Source organism: Zosterops lateralis (genome assembly GCF_965231275.1).
Source record: "Zosterops lateralis genome assembly, chromosome: 24".
Lineage (NCBI taxonomy): Eukaryota > Metazoa > Chordata > Aves > Passeriformes > Zosteropidae > Zosterops > Zosterops lateralis.
Window position 1 is genome coordinate 4,326,553 of NC_139784.1, and position 19,621 is coordinate 4,346,173.

The following is a 19,621-nucleotide window of genomic DNA, read 5'->3' on the forward strand; positions in this document are numbered from 1 at the left end:
ATGAGCTGCAGCATCAAGAGAACATCCAGCACCTCGTACAGGAGCGGAGGAGGAGGCGGAGGCGCCTGCGGTGGCAGCAGCGGCCGCAGCTCCTCCGTGTCCTGCCGGCGCTACGCCTCCTCCGTGATCGGCGGGGGCAGCTACGGCGGGGCCGCCTGCGGGGGCTACGGCGGCGGCCTGAGCATCGGCGGCCTGAGCATGGGCGGGGGCTTTGGCGGCGGCTTTGCGGGCAGCTGCGGCCCTGGCGGCGACCTGCTGCTCAACAACAATGAGAAGGTCACCATGCAGAACCTCAACGACCGCCTGGCCTCTTACCTGGAGAAGGTGCGAAGGCTGGAGGAAGAGAACGCTCAGCTTGAGCACAACATCCGCGAGTGGTACAGGAAACAAGCTCCCAGCGTTTCCAAGGACTACAGCTCCTACTACCAGGCCATTGAACAACTCCAAAATCAGGTAGGATCATCCTGGCACACCTGCCTCCATCTCCCACCTGCTCCTCTCTCCTCTAAGGCCTTCCTTCTTTCTCTTTGCTCCTTCCTGCTGCCTCCATCCCCAGCCCCGGGCTCTACTCCCTGCGGGACGGCCGTGCTGGTGGTACCGCAGGCACCAACCTGCTGAGCTGCACCTCCCATCCCCTGGGTGAGCAAACCCTCAGAGCAGCCCACAGGCAACGGGGCACAGCCCCAGGCACCAGGAGCTCCACCAGCCACAGACACGCTGGCTCATGCAATGTACATCCCACGTTGTGCAGGTGGCTCCAAACCAGTCCTGTGTGCTTTGCAGTGCTTCCCCCTGCTCCCCACCAGACCAGCTGGATGGAGTGCAAAGCCAAAGCACCTGGATGGCAGAATTTGAGTTCCCTTTGTCCCTGCATACTCCTACAGGCACCCGCTGGAAGGACTGAGGTTGTCCATTACAATCAACTTTTTTTCGGCATGGGATGACTTAGAGCATCAGGAGCAAAGCCCACACTGCCTCCTATGCCCACATTGCAGAACCCATGGGGGTTTACCATTTCCCAACAAAAATGTTCTTCTGTTCTTTCCCCCATCAATATACTCTTTCCTCAAAATCTTTGTAAAGCCAAAATCTTGCACACACCAGTCCCTATGCATGGCAGTTCAGGAACTTTCTGTGGTTCCTGCACTTCTCCATAAAACAATTCCAAGACCAGCAGCAACACTCTGCCAAAGCTTTGTGTCTTCTTTCTGCTTGTCCTGGAAATCTAGAACACAGAAATACACCTGTCCACCTTCCCCTTTTGCAGATTATTTCTGCCACTGTGGACAACAACAGAATGCTTCTGGACATTGATAACAGCAAGATGACTGCTGATGACTTCCGAATGAAGTGAGTACCTCCCTGTGAACCTTGCCTTTTTTGTGTCACAAATTTTATAAGATTCATAAATGCAGGTGAATGAAGCCCTGTCTAAAGCAGTATGATCAAGCCTACACATTTAACAGAATGAATAAGCAATGTTTTGCTTTGCTTTGGTACAGGTATGAGAATGAGCTGGTCATCCGTCAGACCGTGGAGTCTGATATCAATGGCCTGAGAAACCTCCTGGATGGTCTCACTACCACTCGATCTTCACTGGAATCTGAGCTGGAGTCCTTGAGGGAAGAGCTGATTGCTCTGAAGAGAAACCATGAGGAGGTATGATCCAATGGTAGACAGCACAGCCAAAGACATAATTCATTGATTCTTCAGAGCTCCCACCATCACATATCAAGTGCATTTCACCCTATGCCATGCAACTGTCATTCCTTTGTACCTTGGTACTGCTTTGCCCACAGTCACCAGCACAACAAATGACCTGTGTGTTCTCATGTGTCTCTCTCTGCACTCCCTGCAGGAAATCAGGCAGCTCCAGTCCCAAACTGGTGGTGATGTGAGTGTGGAGGTCAATGCTGTCCCTGGACAAGACTTGACAAAGATCCTCAATGACATGAGAGATGAATACGAGCAGATCATTGCGAAGAACCGCAAGGAGGTGGAGCAGTGGTATGAGGTCAAGGTATGTAGCCATGCCCAGAGTGGAGTCTCCTTTGGTGGGATAGCCCAGACATCCCAGTACCGGGACTGGCTGAAAGGGAGAGGCTCTCTGGGAATGTGATTACTCACTCAGCAAATCTGCTCCCTTGTGGCTCAGAAAGTGTCTCTGGGGTTTCACTCTGCAGATCCAAGAAGTCAATCAGCAAGTCACTTCCAGCAGCCAGGACATCCAGACAAGCAACCACCAGCTCACCGAGCTGAGGCGCGAGATGCAGAACCTGGAGATCGAACTGCAGGCACAGATCAGCACGGTATGTGGGCAGGATCTGAGGGCCCTTCCCTCCTTCGCATGGGCAGGGAGCCATAGAGCTGTCCTCCTCAACTCCTGTGTTTGCCTTTCCAGAAAAGCTCTCTGGAAAACTCCCTGTCAGAAACCGAGTCTCGCTACGGCCGCATGCTGCAACAAATCCAGGCACAGATCAACTGCGTTGAGGAGGAGCTGGCCAGCATCCGCTGTGAGATAGAGGGTCAGAGCCAGGAGTACAAGATGCTCCTGGGCATCAAGATGCGCCTGGAGCAGGAGATCCAGCAGTACCGGTCGCTGCTGCAGGAGGGGAATCAGGACCTCGCGTAAGTTCTCTGTTTGCAAATAAGGGCACAAATTTTATCACAAGCTTTTCTCTCTTGGCACTCACGGAAGACAAAGCAGAATATTTTACTTGTCTGTAGCTGAAATCTAAGTTCAGCAACTTTTTTTCACGGCATCTGCATTGAAATGTATCTATGAAAAATTTCATAAGCACATCAAACACCAGGGGAAACACAGAGCAGATTGTTACTGACAGGTTTTGAGTTAATCAGTTCCTCTTGACCTGTTTGTGCCGAGTGAATTCCATGAGAGGAATCGCCGTGCCAAACCAAACTGTAATGAAATTCCTTCTGTCAGCAGACAAACAAGCACAGCTGGACTGTGAGAGTATAAGGATTATACTGCAACAGTCTCTTGTTTTCTCTACTTTTACAATTTTGTAGGAAAATTAGGCTGAAGGGAATGAAATGAAAAAAAATATATATAAATATATTTGCAAGATTTGGGAAAAGCTGTTACATCCACTGCACATGATGTCAGTATGTATTTATTGTTCCCTTCATTTAAACTCCTTTCCTTTTACAGATCATGCCAAGGAGCTCTCCAAGGAGGAGGTATGTCCTCTCACTCTTCTAGTTCCTATTGTCAGGGTCAATCTAGTTACAAGGCAGGTAAGAAACATCTTCCAAAGAGCATCCAAACTTAAGGCTTTCAAATTTTGTGCATCATCCCTTTTCCTGTTAATACCAACTCTGTGCTATGGCTTCCACATCTGCAATTGCAGCAGGGATTAAACCATTCACAATCAAAGCTCTTAATTTCAAAGTGGTTTGGCTCCAATTCCAGAGACAGGTTAAGCTTCTTTCCCATGCTTTTGCTAACAAATGGATATTTAAATAGTGGATGAGTCAGTGCTGCAAAGAGACTCTTGGTTTCCCTATCAGAGCAATGGTTTCTTTTTTCTTTCCACAGGGCAGTCAAGAGTGTGTTAAGATACCACCGACGCATTGAGGTTCTCTGATCCAGTCAGTGCCATGGGAGCAGCCCGGCCCACCGCAGTGGTCACACGCTGTGACCTACCCAATGCACAGATTGCTCTTCAAATGCTACTCATGAAATCATAATTAATAATTACTAGGCTTTTCCTAAAACTATCTATGCCTCCCTTTTCATACTGTCCATCACTGTGATCACTGTGCTTACACACAGATCTGTGCAGTGCACTTGGTTCTCCACTGAACAACAATCCCTTGAATAAAGCTTTACCTTTCTGCAATGCAAAGAAAACTCTGTGTCCAGCAGTCTATTTGGTATATTAATATTCTATTTACACTTAGATGTAACAAATCAGATACACAAAGACATTAAGATTGCATGAATTATATAATATGGCTCCAAAGAAATGTGTGAATCCTAAATCATGTGATGACTGGATAAAATCCTGGAGATGAATAAACACATCCACATTAAACTCAAGGGTGACACCTATGGGGAAGAGAAAGGGGTGGGAGAACCCCTTTTTCACAGCATATGTTGCAAGAGATGTGCAAGAAGTTGATTTGCCAATTCAGCAGCTGAAATGAAAAATCAAGATTAATTCTAAAATTTCATGAAGATTTTATCAAATCAAAACCACTTCCCTTAGAGTCGCTGAACAAGAAATCAATCCTATCCAGGCAGCCCTTTCCCAGATTCTGGGTGAGAGCTGTGTCTAATCTTGTTCAATTAAAGCAAAGGGTTAGATCAGGTAATGAGTGAGGAATAAGAAAGTTCTACTAACCCAACATTCAGTTGCTGGGATTATTCCTCCTGCCATGTCGAAAAACCTGAGCTCAGGTCTTTTATCTAAAAGTTCCACACGGAGGAGTGTTTTCCCTTATTCCATAGGGTCATTCCCAGCTCCATCCTGTGTGGAACTCTGAGTGGAGAATGTCACAGTGCAGGCAAGGTTCAAGCTTTGTTACTAAACCTGTCCCACCTCGTGTACCACACTCAGCCTATTTGGGTTCAACAGAGGAAGAAAACGGGTGAAATATCTCAGTCATTTCAAACTTAGAAATTTGCATTTCAGTGTTTGGTTTGCAGGGCTAAGGAAGCTGCTGAACAGGGTCAGCCACATAGCAGGGGAGTGACTCCACTGCCGCCCTGTCCCAGACCCTGGGTGGGTCTCAGAGGCTTCATTGTTCCCTGAACAGCTCCTAAATCACGGACATTTCTTATCCTGTCACACAGCTTTACACTTACACTTTGCTTTGCAAAGAGAGTCAGGACAGGTAAAACATCATCGTTTTGGTTAACAAGGTATTATTTTAAAATACATCAGACTATTCCATGTTACAATCCAAGATGAATTCTCAGCACAGCAGGAAAGGGATGAGTCAGAGAAACTATTTCCATGGGAAACAAAGGTTTGTAAAGTCAAAGCAGATCTGCCTCTCCTTGGAGTCACAACAGGACTCTTCTGCTCTGTGCAAATAACAGAGACTCTTCTGTCCCTTTCTTATCAACCAGATAGTTTTCTTTGCATTGCTGACTTTCCCAAAATCCCTCAGCACTAGCCAGCTATAATGGACTTTGGGATCAAATACCTTCTTTAGACACAGTTTAACTAGGAAGAATGTCTGTAATCCCAGAAAGGAGCCATTTGTGCTCTAGGCTGTCTGCTGTGAACATTTCCGAGCCTCCTGCTTCCCTTGTGCTCTCTTTTAGGTAGGACACGTTTGCAGTGCCAGCATGAGGGAATCCTGTGGTTAAACCTCATCCTGCTACAGTGGTGTGTGTCCCACAGCTCCGTACCAGGGACAGGATTTATCTGTGGGTGTCTGTCCATTCGGGCCGGCTCCCCGGCATCCTCTGATGGCAATTAAGAAAATAACAAGTAGGATTTGTGACAGAAACTGCTCAAAACAATCTCGAAATTAAATTAAAACCTCAGACCTAGGACACGGTTCGTACAAGGAAAGAATGGACTCATTAATACCAAAATCGGCACGTTTTTATTTTTGTTCCATGACTTGGATTCGATGGCTGTGCTTAACAGCCGGGCCTGCAGAGGGCGCTCTGTGCTGCTCCCGCTTCCCAAGGCCCCAAATCTCATGGTTTGAGGCTCAGTTCTGGAAATTAATCATCTCCAGATGGATAGTACAACATTATCAGGAGGTTTGATGAGGATAAGAGGGTGAAATGTCTGTATAAAGAGACATTCAAGATAAGAACCAGAATTCAATGGACGGGGTTCTCCAGGGGGCTTCACTCTGGATCGGGATTCTGACACACCTGCAGGATTTAGACCCAGAGCAATGCTTCCATTTGCAAGGGCAGCTGTCAGGTATGGATAGGTACAGCAGCCCACTGCTACCCCTGGTGCCTTTGTGCACAGCCCTGCCAGGCTCTGGCACTCCTGGCTACAAGGAAATGGAACCACGGAGGTGACAAGGCAGATTTCTCTCTCAGCCCACCACTGACTCAAGGAAGGAGAAAAGAAACTCTGACTCACTGTGCCTGTAACAAAAAGTTAGAGGAAAGGAAGCTGCTCCTGTGATATTTATGACATTTACTAGCTCACCAAACCCATGAAAAATAGCAGCAGCCAAGTAAACTAAGTATGACAATTCATGCAGGAAAATCCTTTCTTTAACCATTTCTGTTCGATTTCACATCATATATAACACTTCAGACTGCTAATCCCAACAAACCTCGGAATTTCTTTAAGCATTTCCATACTGTGGCTGCCATATCCCTTGAAGTGTTTATGGCCTGGCTGGAGGGGCTTGGATAAACCTGTTCTAGTGGAAGGTGTCCCTGCCTGTGGCAGAGGGTGGAACTGGACGAGCTCTGAGGGCCCTTCCCACCCAAAGCATTCCATGATTCCAAGATAAAGGACAAGTGACAGTGAACACGTAGTCTCAGGCGCACTGGAGCTGACTCTCAGAGCTGGTTTAGTACTGCCTAAAGAGAGGTTTCTGCCTGCTGCAATTACTCCTAATAACTCAGTTTGGGAGCCCACGCTCCCGCTGCTCCGCCAAGCCTGGCTCCAGGGAACACCTTTCCCTGGCACACACCTTTGCTCTCAGCCCTGCCAACCCGCGCAGGGCTGGGATCAAAGCACCCACAGCCTCGGTAATCAACATTTTCTGACAACATTCCCAATCTTAGTTGAGCTCTTTCCCACAACCCGACTATCGAAAATCACAGCCGTACCCAAAAGTTCACGGCGCTCACACACACACAAAGATTTTAAACAAATTCCAACAACTCCTTTCTGCCTTAAATGCTGTTAGAAATCATGTCACCAGATTTTATCAGTTATTAAAGCTGAATCCATTAGGAAAGCATGAAAAGGCACTCAGAAAGCACTTCAGTCATTTGCTTTGCTGGCATAGGGCTGCCCAAAACACAGACAGTTGGCACAAACCTCAGTTTTTAATAACAGGAAGATTTAAAGCTGAATATGGGTGTTGGAGTCTGGTGGAAAACCACAGCTCTTAGTTAAGGTAACAGCCAGGATTGCCTGGGAAGGGACTTGTCTGGTACACACAAACATGGGTAACACAGTCCTTTTTGAAAGTGGCACAGACTATCAGAAATAGTCAGAAATCCCCTTTTGTTCCCTTAAAGTTGTGTGACCAGCTAGGGCAGCCAGAACCAGAGCTCCAAAGGGGTTTCCATGGGCTGAGAGTTGACATGAGAACCAAGTGTTAAAAACGCCTCCCTGGTAGCAGGTCCACAAACCAGAGGCTGCAGGGCTTGCCCTCACAGAGCAACAGTTGGATTTTCTCACTGAGCTCAACCAGAGATCTTCAGACTCTGAGAATTCCTGTCAAGAAAAACTGAGTATGAAACCACTGGTAGGATAAGGAAAGCCCAAATACAATGATCCACCAGGAGGGTACTAAGAAAGCTCCTTGTTTTCTAATTAGATCCAGAAATAATGTTTAAACTAATGTTTAAGGCTTGCACAGTCAAAGCTCTGCCCTTACTGGAAGCTGTGGCTTACCCCTATGATCAGAATATATTTTTACAAAATTAGCAAGAGAAATAATAATCTATAGGTCTTAAAATACAAGTATGGGCATGTAAATATATAGGCACATGGATATAAATAATAGACATACAAATGTTTTAGAGACAGGAACAGAAAAAAACAGCTCAGCTCTGTGCTATGAGCCCTATCTACTCTGTGTCCCTCCCAAGTCTAGGATTTATTTTTGAGCAGGAATTTTCCATGTGGTGTATGGGAAGATCCCTGTGGATAGCCCCAGGCCTCCTCCCTCAACAAGGATCCCAGCATGGTGCAGAGGCCATGGCAAGTGTCCAACAGCCACCACTCCCCTGAGCCCGGGACAGGTCCAGTCCCTTGGGCTTTGGCAGAGGCCCCTGTGCTGCCTCTGCTGCTGCCTGCAGAAACCTGACTTTTGGAACACATCCTCCTGTCAGTTGGATGTTTGGCTCTCAAATAATAGTTTCCAGCCCAATCATACCTTGCTGAGATTTACCAGCCAGATAACAGGTTAAAGGAAGTGTGAAAGTACATCCAATGAGTTGACTTGCACTCCCAAGGGCTTGGTGCCCCAACTGAGCCTTCCTTCCCACACAATCTTTAATCACATAATAAGAAAATCTGGTTTATTTTCCTGTCTCAGGTACTTTACTCCCCAATTTGTTTTATCATTAGAGTTCTGGCATGATGGACGAGTCAGGAGTTTAAAGTTAGTTATGTTTCTAGGGAAACAGGGAAAATAATGGAGCATTTCCACACCACAGTCAGTTTCAAGGATTTGCAAAGTATTTGCACTGCTCCCAGTTATTTAAGTGCTTGAGCTCTTCAGGAGGATCTTTTATGTATTTTCCTCATACCAATCTGTTCAAATGTTCTATAAATAGCAATCACTGAGAAATTAAATTCTGTGCCCCAATAGCACTGCAGCAGCTTGGGCAGGAATCATTCCAGTTCAGCCCAAATCATTGATCCGTCATTTCTGCCCTGCCGTGAACAAACCAGAGCCCTGGACAGAAATGTCTTCTCCTGTCCCTTATTCTCACAATTTCTGTTAACACAGAAGCCTTACACAACTTATTTCTCACCTCTTTCAGTGCAGAAACTATGCATTCTCTTCACTACAATCCCTCTACTTTCCAAAAATAGTAATTTTGAGCAAATTCCCTTTGTTGCTCTGCTCTTCCCAATCCCTTTCTCCAGCCACTCACAGCTGTGTGTGCATGTGCTGGGACCTGCCTCTTCAGCACAGCAACATTCTTGTCTCACAATCTGTTGGCACATTCAGGGAATATATGGCAATGCCAGATTTGTGAGGATTAAAAAAAAAAGATTTATGATGGGCTGTTAAAGCCAGACAGCTGAGAACTGTTTCTGGGCAAACCACTGCAGTTACCTTGATACCAAATGCAGATCAGAGCTTGTTGTCACTGGTTCTTCCCAGAAGGAAGTTTAAAAGTAAAAATAGAAAATTTTGTGTTAAATTAAAAAGCTGAAAATATTTTATGTCTCTGATCTTCAAAAGGGGAGAAAAACATCTCAAGCTGTGATCTTAAGAAGGCCTGTGACATGATCAGTTGGGAGGATGGACAAAGTTCATATGAGCAAAAGAAGAGATGGAGACTAAAAATATGCACATGAAAAAGCAGTACAATTTCATTGATGGAAGCAAAGACAGAAAGGAAGAGTTACCAGAAGGGACAAACAGTTAAAAATTGAAAAGGTAAATCCAGAATAATAAGTTGGCTTTGCTCATTCATCCATAGATGCCCATGGAACTGCAGGCACTAACAAAGTTGATTAAAATGTTCAGCAAGTTCATTAAAGTGTAATTGCATTAGCTACCCCTGGAAGCAAATTCAGCAGGATGTGAAAAGAGAGAGGGCAAGAAAAAAAGAGGTTTACAGGACAATTAATAAAGCTACCCTGAAACGAATGATTTTATAAAGCAGCAGTGACTGGCAAGGCAGAGAAAATAAAGGTAAAGAAGAACCAGATCTCAGCCAGGAGCTTGGGTGTGACTGGATGACTTTGCCTGAAAAAATGTGTCTCCCTTCCCCTCTGATAAGGTGCAGATAAGGGAAATTCCCTGTGCTGACCATTCCTTATTGGGGAAAAGCTGACCCTACCATAAATTAGGTTTATAGTACTGGGAGAAAAAGAGAATTCTAGCTACACTGAATACTAACAGCCCCTTCTTCAGCTTGCCATACTGAAGGCTTTTCTAAGCACTTAAGTACACATTCTCACCTTAAAGGAGTCCCTACAAAAACAAGCAGATGTAATCATTAAGGTAAGACAGAAATGGAAAGTTGAATTATTTAGAATTAAGTTTTAGCAAAAATGCTGTGAGGGATTGATTTGGTACTAGAGGTTTATGCTGTATTTGGTGTTATAAATCAGATTAATACATTTGACTGTGTGTCCCAAGCCTTTCTTCTCCTGACACTTCCAACTGTACTTCCAAAGTGCCACTAAGAACTGCAGTTCATTCTTTGGGAGATTCTTCCCTGTAAGCTCATGCAAATCCAACTTGCCTGCAGTACCTGATCAATATTCTGACAGTGCAATATATGGTGATTGCTGCTTTTACTCATGATATTACATCCAGAAGGCATCCAGAAGCATTCCAGATCCCAATTTCCATGAGCTGGATCATAAAATATTATGCAGTATCACAGATGCATTTTTTTATTTTGCAAAAAAAACAAAAATTGAGGTCCTGATATGTGAGTCCAGGGCATGCTGGAGGAGTAACAGGAGGGACAGATGTTCATCTCTCCTTGCACCAGAAGATAGATCTCAGAAAGAACACACTGATATTTATTCTCCCTTCAGCTTCTTGCATTTCTGTTCAGTGAAGAAAAGCACATGCACTGATGCTCTTTACGCTCTAACTATGGACTTCAATATTTAACAAAAAAATAACTGTTCTCCAGTTGCTTTCTCTCAGCCCCTCCTGACACCACGATTTCGCCTGTTCACAGCCCTTGGAGCAGTTACTGGCTGGGCAGGTTTGTCCCACCCAGGGCTGAACAGGACATTCAGGTCTCCAGAAGGAACTGGCGTGTCTCTGGCAGCAGGGCCTGTGAGGAAAGGCTGCACAGAGTTACAGTGCAGGATGGAGAGCTGTGGAAGGCAGAAATCACTACAGAGGGGAAAGAGTGAGGTGTCCCGGGGCTGAAGTGTGGTACATATCCTGTGTGTATCCAGTGATAGATTCTGCACCTGAGTCACTGCAGAATTCCTCCTGATGTGGCCTCCTTGTTACCTGGTGATACAGGTGCCTTGGCTGGCCTCCCATTTGCTGTTTGCTCTTTCCCTCCCTGAATTTGCCCTGCAGTTTGACACCTCTGCACACAGGGAGTGCAGCTCTATTCTGTAGCCTGAAACACCTGGAGAATTTTTTCCTGGGTATAGAAAGGCCTGACTGCTCTCAAAAGCTGCAAGTGCTGCCAGGCCAGAACTTCTCTTTCTCGAAAACACTTCTGAGGAGTTCCACAGAATTTGGAGGGAATGAGAAAGAAAAAGAATGGAAGGAAAGCTCTAGCTCTGAGTATCCCTTTGTGTGTTAGGGATGCTCAGGGAGGAACTCACAGTAACAAAAGCTTTTGAAGCTCTATCTTGGATAATAGAGGACCTGAAAATTTTACAAATAACATTTTCATGACTTTTAAAGACCAGAAGACTAAGTGATTCTGTTTCTTCTCTTTGGTTGTCTCTTTCAGTAGCAATCAAAGGACTCAATGTGTAATCAGACACTTGTTTCTGTTCATTCCCCAGGTACTCAGGGATGTTACTGCTTCTCTCTGCTACAGACACAGCCACGGCTGCTTCAGAAGGATTCTTGTGTCTGTAGAAAACCAGACTCTCAGGCACAGCACATTCTCTGTTAGCCCAAACGGAGAGTAAAGACAGAAAGAGTGAAAAGTCTCAAGGAGAATGAGTGAAACAGAGGGTGGGAACCAGAAGGTCCACACACATTGTTCAGTATTTGGGCTCCTTACAAGCTCTGTTATCAGGCTGAATCACTCTTAAAACAAGGCTTTGTGTGACTGCGCTCTGGCCGCGGCTTGGCCGCAGTGGGTGCGCTCCTAATCCCTTTGTTTCCATGTGGGTAAACTCTAACCAGGTTTAGGAACGCTCCCCTCGGTAGGGAGACGCCTCCTCCAAATCCCACCTTTTGCTTCAAGCGGCAGCGGTCCGGGGGAGGGGATGTGGAGGTACTGGGGAAGGAAACAGCCCACTCCACAGCCACTGACCAATAAGGGGAACCGCCGTGTTGGCAGAAGGCTTAGGGCTGATAAATTCCATGGGTCTCAGATAACACATTCTGGAGACAACTCCCATTGTCACCGGCATAAAAGCGGTGCGGTGGAGGAGCAGGGCACTCTCCTGCCTCGGGATCACGAGCCGTTCAGGTGCAGTTTAGGTTGGGTCCTTGCTTTTCCTCCCCATGGCCAGTTACAGCTTCAGGCAAACCAGCTCCTCAGTGGCGGGGGGCCCCGGCGCCTCCTCCCTGCGGTTCGGTGGCAGCTTCAGGGCCCCCAGCATCCACGGGGGGTCTGGTGGCAGAGGTGTGTCCGTGTCCTCTGCCAGGTTTGTCTCCTCTGGCCTGGGAAGCGGCCTGGGAGGGGGCTATGGTGGAGGCAGCTTCAGCAGCAGCTTTGGCTACGGGGGTGGCCTGGGCGGCGATGGGCTCCTCTCGGGAAATGAAAAGGCGACCATGCAAAGCCTGAACGATCGCCTGGCCTCCTACCTGGAGAAAGTGCGTGCGCTCGAAGAGGCAAACACTGACCTTGAAACCAAAATCCGAAACTGGTACCAAAAACAAGGACCAAGCCCAGCTCGGGACTACAGTCCTTATTTCAAGACTATTGAGGACCTTCGAGACAAGGTAGGTGTTAATATTTATCAGAATTCATCTTAGATTTTCACTTACAAAGGAAGCATGAAAACCCAAAAAGTTCCTAGAAAGCATTGCAGGTCATGGGAAGGAGAGGGAAATTAGATGGTGGGGGGATAAAGTCAGTATCAATATGGAACTACCTACTTTTTTAAATGGTAGCCAAGAGGAGGTACAAACCAGTCTGTGGGGGATGCCCCAGTACTGAAGTCTGATAATATTCCCTTTAATAAAGCACATGTTTATAGACCCACATCTACACATGCTGGTCATGTACACATATATGACCAGTTAATGTATGTTCGACCATATATATGAACTGATTTGTAATGAGAACTAAGCAGTGACAGCAACCTGCCTGTCTCTGCAGCCTCTCACCTGCCATAGAGCTTGAAAGCCCTCAGAGGCCCAGACACACTGCTCTAACAATGAAAATAAAAATGGGTTTAGAGTAATTTCTTTTTCACATTTCCCATGCTTAACCTTGGAATTATGTGAACTGAAACATTTGGCATAGGGAAAAAGGAAACAGCAGACATGAAGTAATCAATCCCATATATAAATGCAGGATTTTCCCCAAGAGCCCATGGGTACCTGATAACAGATTGCTGAGGTGATACACACCCTGCATAAACACAGGGAGTAGCTGATTAACTATGTAAATAAATGAAAGAAAACTTGAGGTTTAGTTTACTGAGTTCAGCCTGGAGTTCATGACCGCTCCCACGCAGGTTGCTTCTCCTTGCTGCAACCCATCCCCATTTGCTCCTGATTTAAAATCTGAGCTCTGCTCATGACGGAACTGGCAATGTTCCTCCTTTCCCCTCCTTTCTTTTGCTCCTCTTAGGGGTGGGAAATCATATAGCTGGTTTGTGGATGACCCTTTGAGTTTTAAAAGTGGCAGGCATAGAAGACATGCTTTCCAGGTAAAACTGAATAGAGATTCCTTCTAAATAAAATTTCCTTCAGAGGCTTCCATGATGCATTAAAAGAATCAAGAAACATTATCCTGGATATTCTAGGAAATAAAAATGTGATCAGAGATGGTCTCTTAAAGTCCTGTCACTCTCAGCATGTAGTTTTGTCTCACTGTGGAACTTCTACCTAAAGCCACTTCATACACCAGACACGAGGATGTGTCCAAAACAGAATCCTGGCAGAAGTATATGATAAATCTGTGGAATGGGTTTGCTGTAGATCCTTCTCTATATCTCTATTTGCTGTAGCTACAGGTGATATAGACTCTTCACTCTTATCTGTACAGCAGGGAAGCTGATAACAGTTGTTTCAGCCTCAGTAATGAGCTCTCATTGTTTGCAGATCCTTGATGCCACCATTGATAATGCCAGGATCGTGCTGCAGATTGACAATGCCAGGCTGGCTGCTGATGACTTCAAAACTAAGTGAGTAATTTCTGAGAGGAAAAAGATCTTATGAGTAGGCAAAAATCCTTGTTGAGCCAAAGGGCAGTAGAACAGGAATGGAATGCCCCTAAAACCCCTGTATGAATATTAGTTTGATGCTGTACATGCAGTTCAACCCTTCATGTCTTTGCTAAGACATACCATCTGCACCACTGAAAATTTTGCATGATGTGGAATATGTGGAGAAAGGTTTAATGCTTGACGACATTTGCTCCACCACAAATCCTACAAACCCAGATACATTCATACTGTGTTTCTTGTGGGCTGGTTAATCAGTGAACCTGAATGGGTTAATTTTGCTTTTTTAAGGTTTGAGACCGAGCAAGGTCTGCGCATGAGCGTTGAGGCCGACATCAACGGCCTGCGCCGCGTCCTGGATGAGCTGACCCTGTCCAGAGCTGACCTGGAGCTGCAGATTGAAGGATTAAAGGAGGAACTGGCCTACCTAAAGAAAAACCATGAGGAGGTAAACCCCAAGAAACATGTTTCAAAGTGGCATGAGAAAAACAGCCTGCGGAGATGTGGAGTCCCTCAGGATTGCCCTGGGCTCTCCAACAGTGAGGAAAAGATTTCTGTGTAGACTCAGATCCCTCCTGCCAATATCTCAGGGGAGTCAGTCAGCCTTAGCCCTCGAAGAAAGGACAGGAGGTTCATAATGTTTTCAGTTTACATTTTTAATGTTTCAGTTTCCTCCTTTGTCTCCTCTGCCATTCCCCACAGGAGCTGAGTGCCCTGAGAGGGCAAGTAGCTGGCCAAGTCAGCGTTGAACTGGATTCTGCTCCAGGCATTGACCTGTCCAAGATCCTGGCAGATATGAGGGACCAGTATGAACACATGGCTGAGAAGAACAGGAAGGATGCTGAGGCCTGGTTCCACAGCAAGGTAAAACCCCTCCATATTGTATAAACACTAAGCAAAAAATCCATGAAAGAAACAACTATTAAAACACACAGAAAAATGCTGTGACAGCCTTACGTCCCCTACATTTCTCACGTAGTGTTTTCACTGTCTCAGACTGAAGAGCTGAATCGTGAGGTCGCAGTTAACACGGAACAACTGCAGAGCAGCAAGTCCGAGGTCACTGACCTGAGGCGCACCCTGCAAGGGCTGGAGATCGAGCTGCAGTCCCAGATCAGCATGGTATGTCAGAATTTGCAATGCCTGACAACCCCCCACTGAAAAGGGCCCACATTTCCCTCCCTACAGAGAGTCCTGCACTGGCAGCAACCTTTCCTGTCTGTGGTTTCCCTGACAGAAAGCGGCGCTGGAAGGCACCTTGGCCGACACGGAAGCGCGTTATGGGGCGCAGCTGGCGCAGATCCAGGGGCTGGTTGGCAGCATCGAGGCACAGCTGGCTGAGCTCCGAGCTGACATGGAGCGCCAGAACACCGAATACAAGATCCTCATGGATATCAAGACTCGGCTGGAGCAAGAGATCTCTACGTACCGACAGCTCCTGGAAGGCCAAGAGTCCCAGTAAGAACCTTTTGCCCAGCCTCCTAAGTCTGACCATGTCATGGTGCTCATTTGCCACAGCACCTTGGTAAAAACAATTAAATACTCCTGGAGTTCTATAATTTTAACAAACTAATTTTTCTGGACCATGGCAGAGCTAGAAATGTTACAGTTGCCATTTACATGAAGTGAGACCTCAAAATGTTTCTAAGCAGGAAGGGGAACTGACAAGCAGCACAGTAGATTAATTGCAACTGACAGTTGAAGTGATCAGCTGCATCGAAGTCAGGAAAAGTGCAGTTAATAATATTTTACAGAATATGAAAATTATTACCAAATTCCCATAAACTCCCTGTTACCAGGCAGAGACTTCTCCCCAACGGGAATCAGTGTGGGAGGAAATACTGGGAAGAGAAGTGAAGGCAGTCACTGAGTGACTCCCACATGGGAGCACAGCTCAATCTCATTTCATACAGCCTCAAGGAGGAAAAAAATGAGGCAGAGGATGAAAGGTTTTAATTTCCTCTTCTTTTCCATAATGTCTTTTCCCAATGCAGTTTAAAAATACATTTCCTACAACAATCCCCTGTCCTGTGCTGAAGACTGAAGGAAGATGGGCATCTCTTCCCTGACAGCACACAGTGCACCTGATTGATAGACAATTTGCTTTCATCCATCCTCATCTCATGCAGCATTTCATGTATTAACTCTCCTTTCAATTGTTCTTTGTTCCACAGGATGTTTGGCTCCCTTTCGGGAACTACTGGTAAGAATCCTTTCTCTTTCCAGAGAAGTTTTATTTTCTAAAATACACATAACTGGTAGTTGTGTCTGTTCTAGAGACTGGGGGTCTGCACAATTTATCACAGAAAAACATAGTAAGTAACAAATGATGTCTCTGGCTAGAATGGAACAAATTTCAGAGATTAAAAGATGTCAGATACCAGAAGAACATCTCAGAGTCTGCTACAGTGAAGGCTAAGTAAAGCACAAAACACTTAATCATTTCCCCACATGAAAGACATGGGAATCATAGCCAGCTTGGGGGAATTGCAGGAACATGCCAGTAAAACCTGCCTTGAGCTGTTAAAAGGTCAGCACTGTCATAAAAGGGATGAGTCAAATCCAGGTGGTGGAGAGAAAAAGTTCTGAGAGAAGGGAATGAGAGATGAGGCCCAAACCAAGCTCAGCACCTATGACAGAGTGGTCTGTGAGAGCTGGGCTTAAATAATTGCTGTTCTTTCTCTCCATGTTATTGCAGACAAAAGAGACAAGCACTGAAGGTCCTTCAAAGGTCATCTGCAAACTGAGAAAGCAGACAACACATGTGGATTGAGAGGGAGAAATCACTCTGAACTGCTGGAGATGACTGTTGAAGCACAGAAGGTTCTTGGCCACACAAAGTTTAGGGAGATTCATTCACTTAGTGATGATTAAGATGTGAATTGGGTCAGCTTTGCAATTATTTCTAGGTTCTTCATGTACTGAATTGCTGCATCTGCTCAAATAAAGATGATATTCTTGCAATCTTTGCTTCTTTGGAGTTATTGTGATATTTCACTTAAGTTTGGCTTTGCTCATGCAGGAATTAGCCATCCAGCCTCCCTGAGTGTGCTCACAGTGTGGGGAGCTTGCTCTCCATTCTGATTCTTGCTGGCTTCTCTTGCTGGGAGGAGCTTGGAATACAGAGGCAGCAGCATCCCCAGCCCCTCAGTGGGGGACACAAGAGTGACCTGGGTTTCTCTCTACAATCCTGTGCACTCTGCAGAGCAGGGGCAGTGGGATGGGAAGTGGTTCTGGAGAGTAGCAGGAAGTGGGAGATGTTTCATAGGGTAAAATACAAAGTAAAATACTGGCTCATAGATAATTCCTGCAGGAGCACACAGGGGTGAGCCACAGTTGGGAGAATTCTTCATTTCCATTCCCTGTTCATACAGAGCTTACAAACCTTTAGCACCAATTTCAGCCCCCTTACCTCTCATGCCATTGCAAGGACATTATTCTAGCTGAAAGTCCAAGTAGAATCACTTTTAGTTCCAACACCCAGAAATCACTGATTTTATTTCCTACCATCTCTCACCAAACTGATAGCCAAGGAACCTTTTCAGGGATTGTGCTAAAAGCAAACCATGGCTCCAGCCTAACCAGCCCGTCCCAGCTCCTGCTGTTACCAGAGGCACAGTTTGCTCCACAGCTGAGGGGAATGAAAACAGGGATATGCCCTGACTGAAAGTATCCCAACACTGCTCTCTCCCAGAGTGGCTCAGTTTGCAGTCTGCATTTCAAGGAGACATCATAAAATCCTTCAGCACTTCTCTCCCTGGCCCTGGGGAATATCCATGATCCCTTGTTCACAGCTAGATGTTCACAACAGATTAATGGAGTGTTCGCATGGCTTGGAGCACCCCAAGGCTCTGGACCTCCCCTCTCAAGGTGGGGCAATCCTCTTCAATCCAAAGGTGCTGGTGTTTGGGTTTGGTCCAGCAGTGACTCAGGTGACCTGTCAACATCAGCTGTCACTACTGACACCAGCTCAGGCTCTGGAATGAAGCATGGTGGCATTAAGCAGTGGCTTAACTTTGACAGGGAAAAACTGTGACAACATGACAGGAGAGAAGAACACTCAAAAAAAGTAAGATACAGAGAAAGGGGCAAGATGGAGAGAACAGGAGGAAAGATGGGCAGAGTCAAAGGGAATAGTGGCCTGAGAGGCACACAAGGTGCAGGGGGTCCTTCAGGAGCTCACCCATTTCTGTGGGGTTCACTTCTGGAAGAGCCAGGAGAAGATCTCGTGCATTCAGTACAGGCAGTTGCTGAGTGCAGATACATTAACGTGTGCTTTGTACCAAACTTATTCCCTGCAACACCAAGACCTGGAAACATCTGTACATGAAAGAACAAACAGCTCCAGGTTTGTTTACTAACCTTAACAAATCCCATTCCCTGAGAGCAATTTCTTGTGACATAACCAGTCAGGGTGGGAGCTTACTGTTGCAGATTTCTGGTATTGTCCAGCTGCAAATGTGCAAGTCTGACAAGAAATTCTCATGCTCCAAGAATGCAAGCTATAAAAATCCTGAAATCTTGTTTTTGTAGCTTAGTTTAAATTTTATTTAAAATTTTATTTTATAATTTTATTGATTTTGTCCTTTATCTGTAAGGCAATGAAGGATTTCTGGTGAAATGTTGGATATAAATCACTCGGACACTATAATTTTAGAGTCTGGTTCAGGAAAAAATGTGTTTTCTTAAGGTATGTCATGTCTCCTCTGAGTGATGGTTTTATCACTCATAGAGTGATCACTGAGATGACAAACAAGCTGCTGCTTGACTGGAACTTGCTGTCCTGAGAGGAGGGGCTGGAGTGTGTCAACTCTGTTAATCCCACTCCAGAGGTAACAAAAGAGTTTGTGCAGCACAGACATGTCAGGGAATGTCTTCCAGAAAAGCTCTGTGAAGGATGACTATTCCACAGATGACAAACCAAGGAGCTCAGGTACCACAGGTACAATGATGAGATTGTGCAAAGGACAAGTCTGTGTGTCAAGACATTGGATAAGGAATCTTTGAGAAAAGGTAGTGAGACCAGAAAAAAGAAAAAAGGTATAAGGTTGAAAGAGTTGGTTTTTTTTGTTTTTTTTTTTTAACTTCAGCAAGTGATTGGCTTCTATTTCCTTGTACAGCCTGTAAGGAGAAAATGCTGTAGAAATCATTGTCTAATTTATGTTATGGGGCATGATGGGTATTGGGTGCTTGATTTATTTTGTTTTCCAATGGTAAATACTCAACAGAAAGAAACAGCTTCTTTTTGCTACCTTTTTTTAAGTGTTCATCTGATACTGATCCAGCGTGACGCCTGGAGCATGTTAGAAAGCAGCAAAGTGTGTTTTACCATTGACCTTCCAAAGGAGTTATCACACCTGAGTGAAAGAATACTCAGTGAAAACTCCCCAAAGTTTCCTACTAAATTTTGTGGTGTTTTGTTGCTTGGGTTTTTTAATGGAACATGATTGGCTTATTGTGGGCTCTCTTGCTTGAACAGCCCCTGGCAGTGCACACGCACTTCAGGGCATTGACATTACAGGGGCCTTTAAGACAATTTTTTATCTTCAGGAGGGCTTGTCTGAACTTGTTTCCTGAGCCACCAACCCCTGGAGACACAGGGATCTGGCAAGGTACGCAGACCATTACAATCTGCCCAGCAGCAAAACTGAAGGGCTGTGGCAAAGAGCCAGGTTCAGTTTGAAACATGT

General features: G+C 45.6%; 1 protein-coding gene across 1 annotated transcript; it reads left to right on the forward strand.

Moving 5' to 3' along the window:
- On the forward strand, positions 1 to 16,895 carry LOC310918843 (uncharacterized protein; the record flags this gene model as incomplete). Its single annotated transcript, XM_083877816.1, has 16 exons — positions 1 to 453; positions 1,268 to 1,350; positions 1,503 to 1,659; positions 1,859 to 2,020; positions 2,184 to 2,309; positions 2,402 to 2,628; positions 3,173 to 3,201; positions 11,367 to 11,434; positions 12,016 to 12,480; positions 13,810 to 13,892; positions 14,223 to 14,379; positions 14,634 to 14,795; positions 14,928 to 15,053; positions 15,169 to 15,389; positions 16,106 to 16,134; positions 16,630 to 16,895. 16 exons carry the CDS (start codon positions 1 to 3, stop codon positions 16,647 to 16,649), a joined length of 2,568 nt encoding a protein of 855 aa, XP_083733942.1. The 3' UTR covers positions 16,650 to 16,895.
- Positions 16,896 to 19,621: the final 2,726 nt, after the last annotated feature.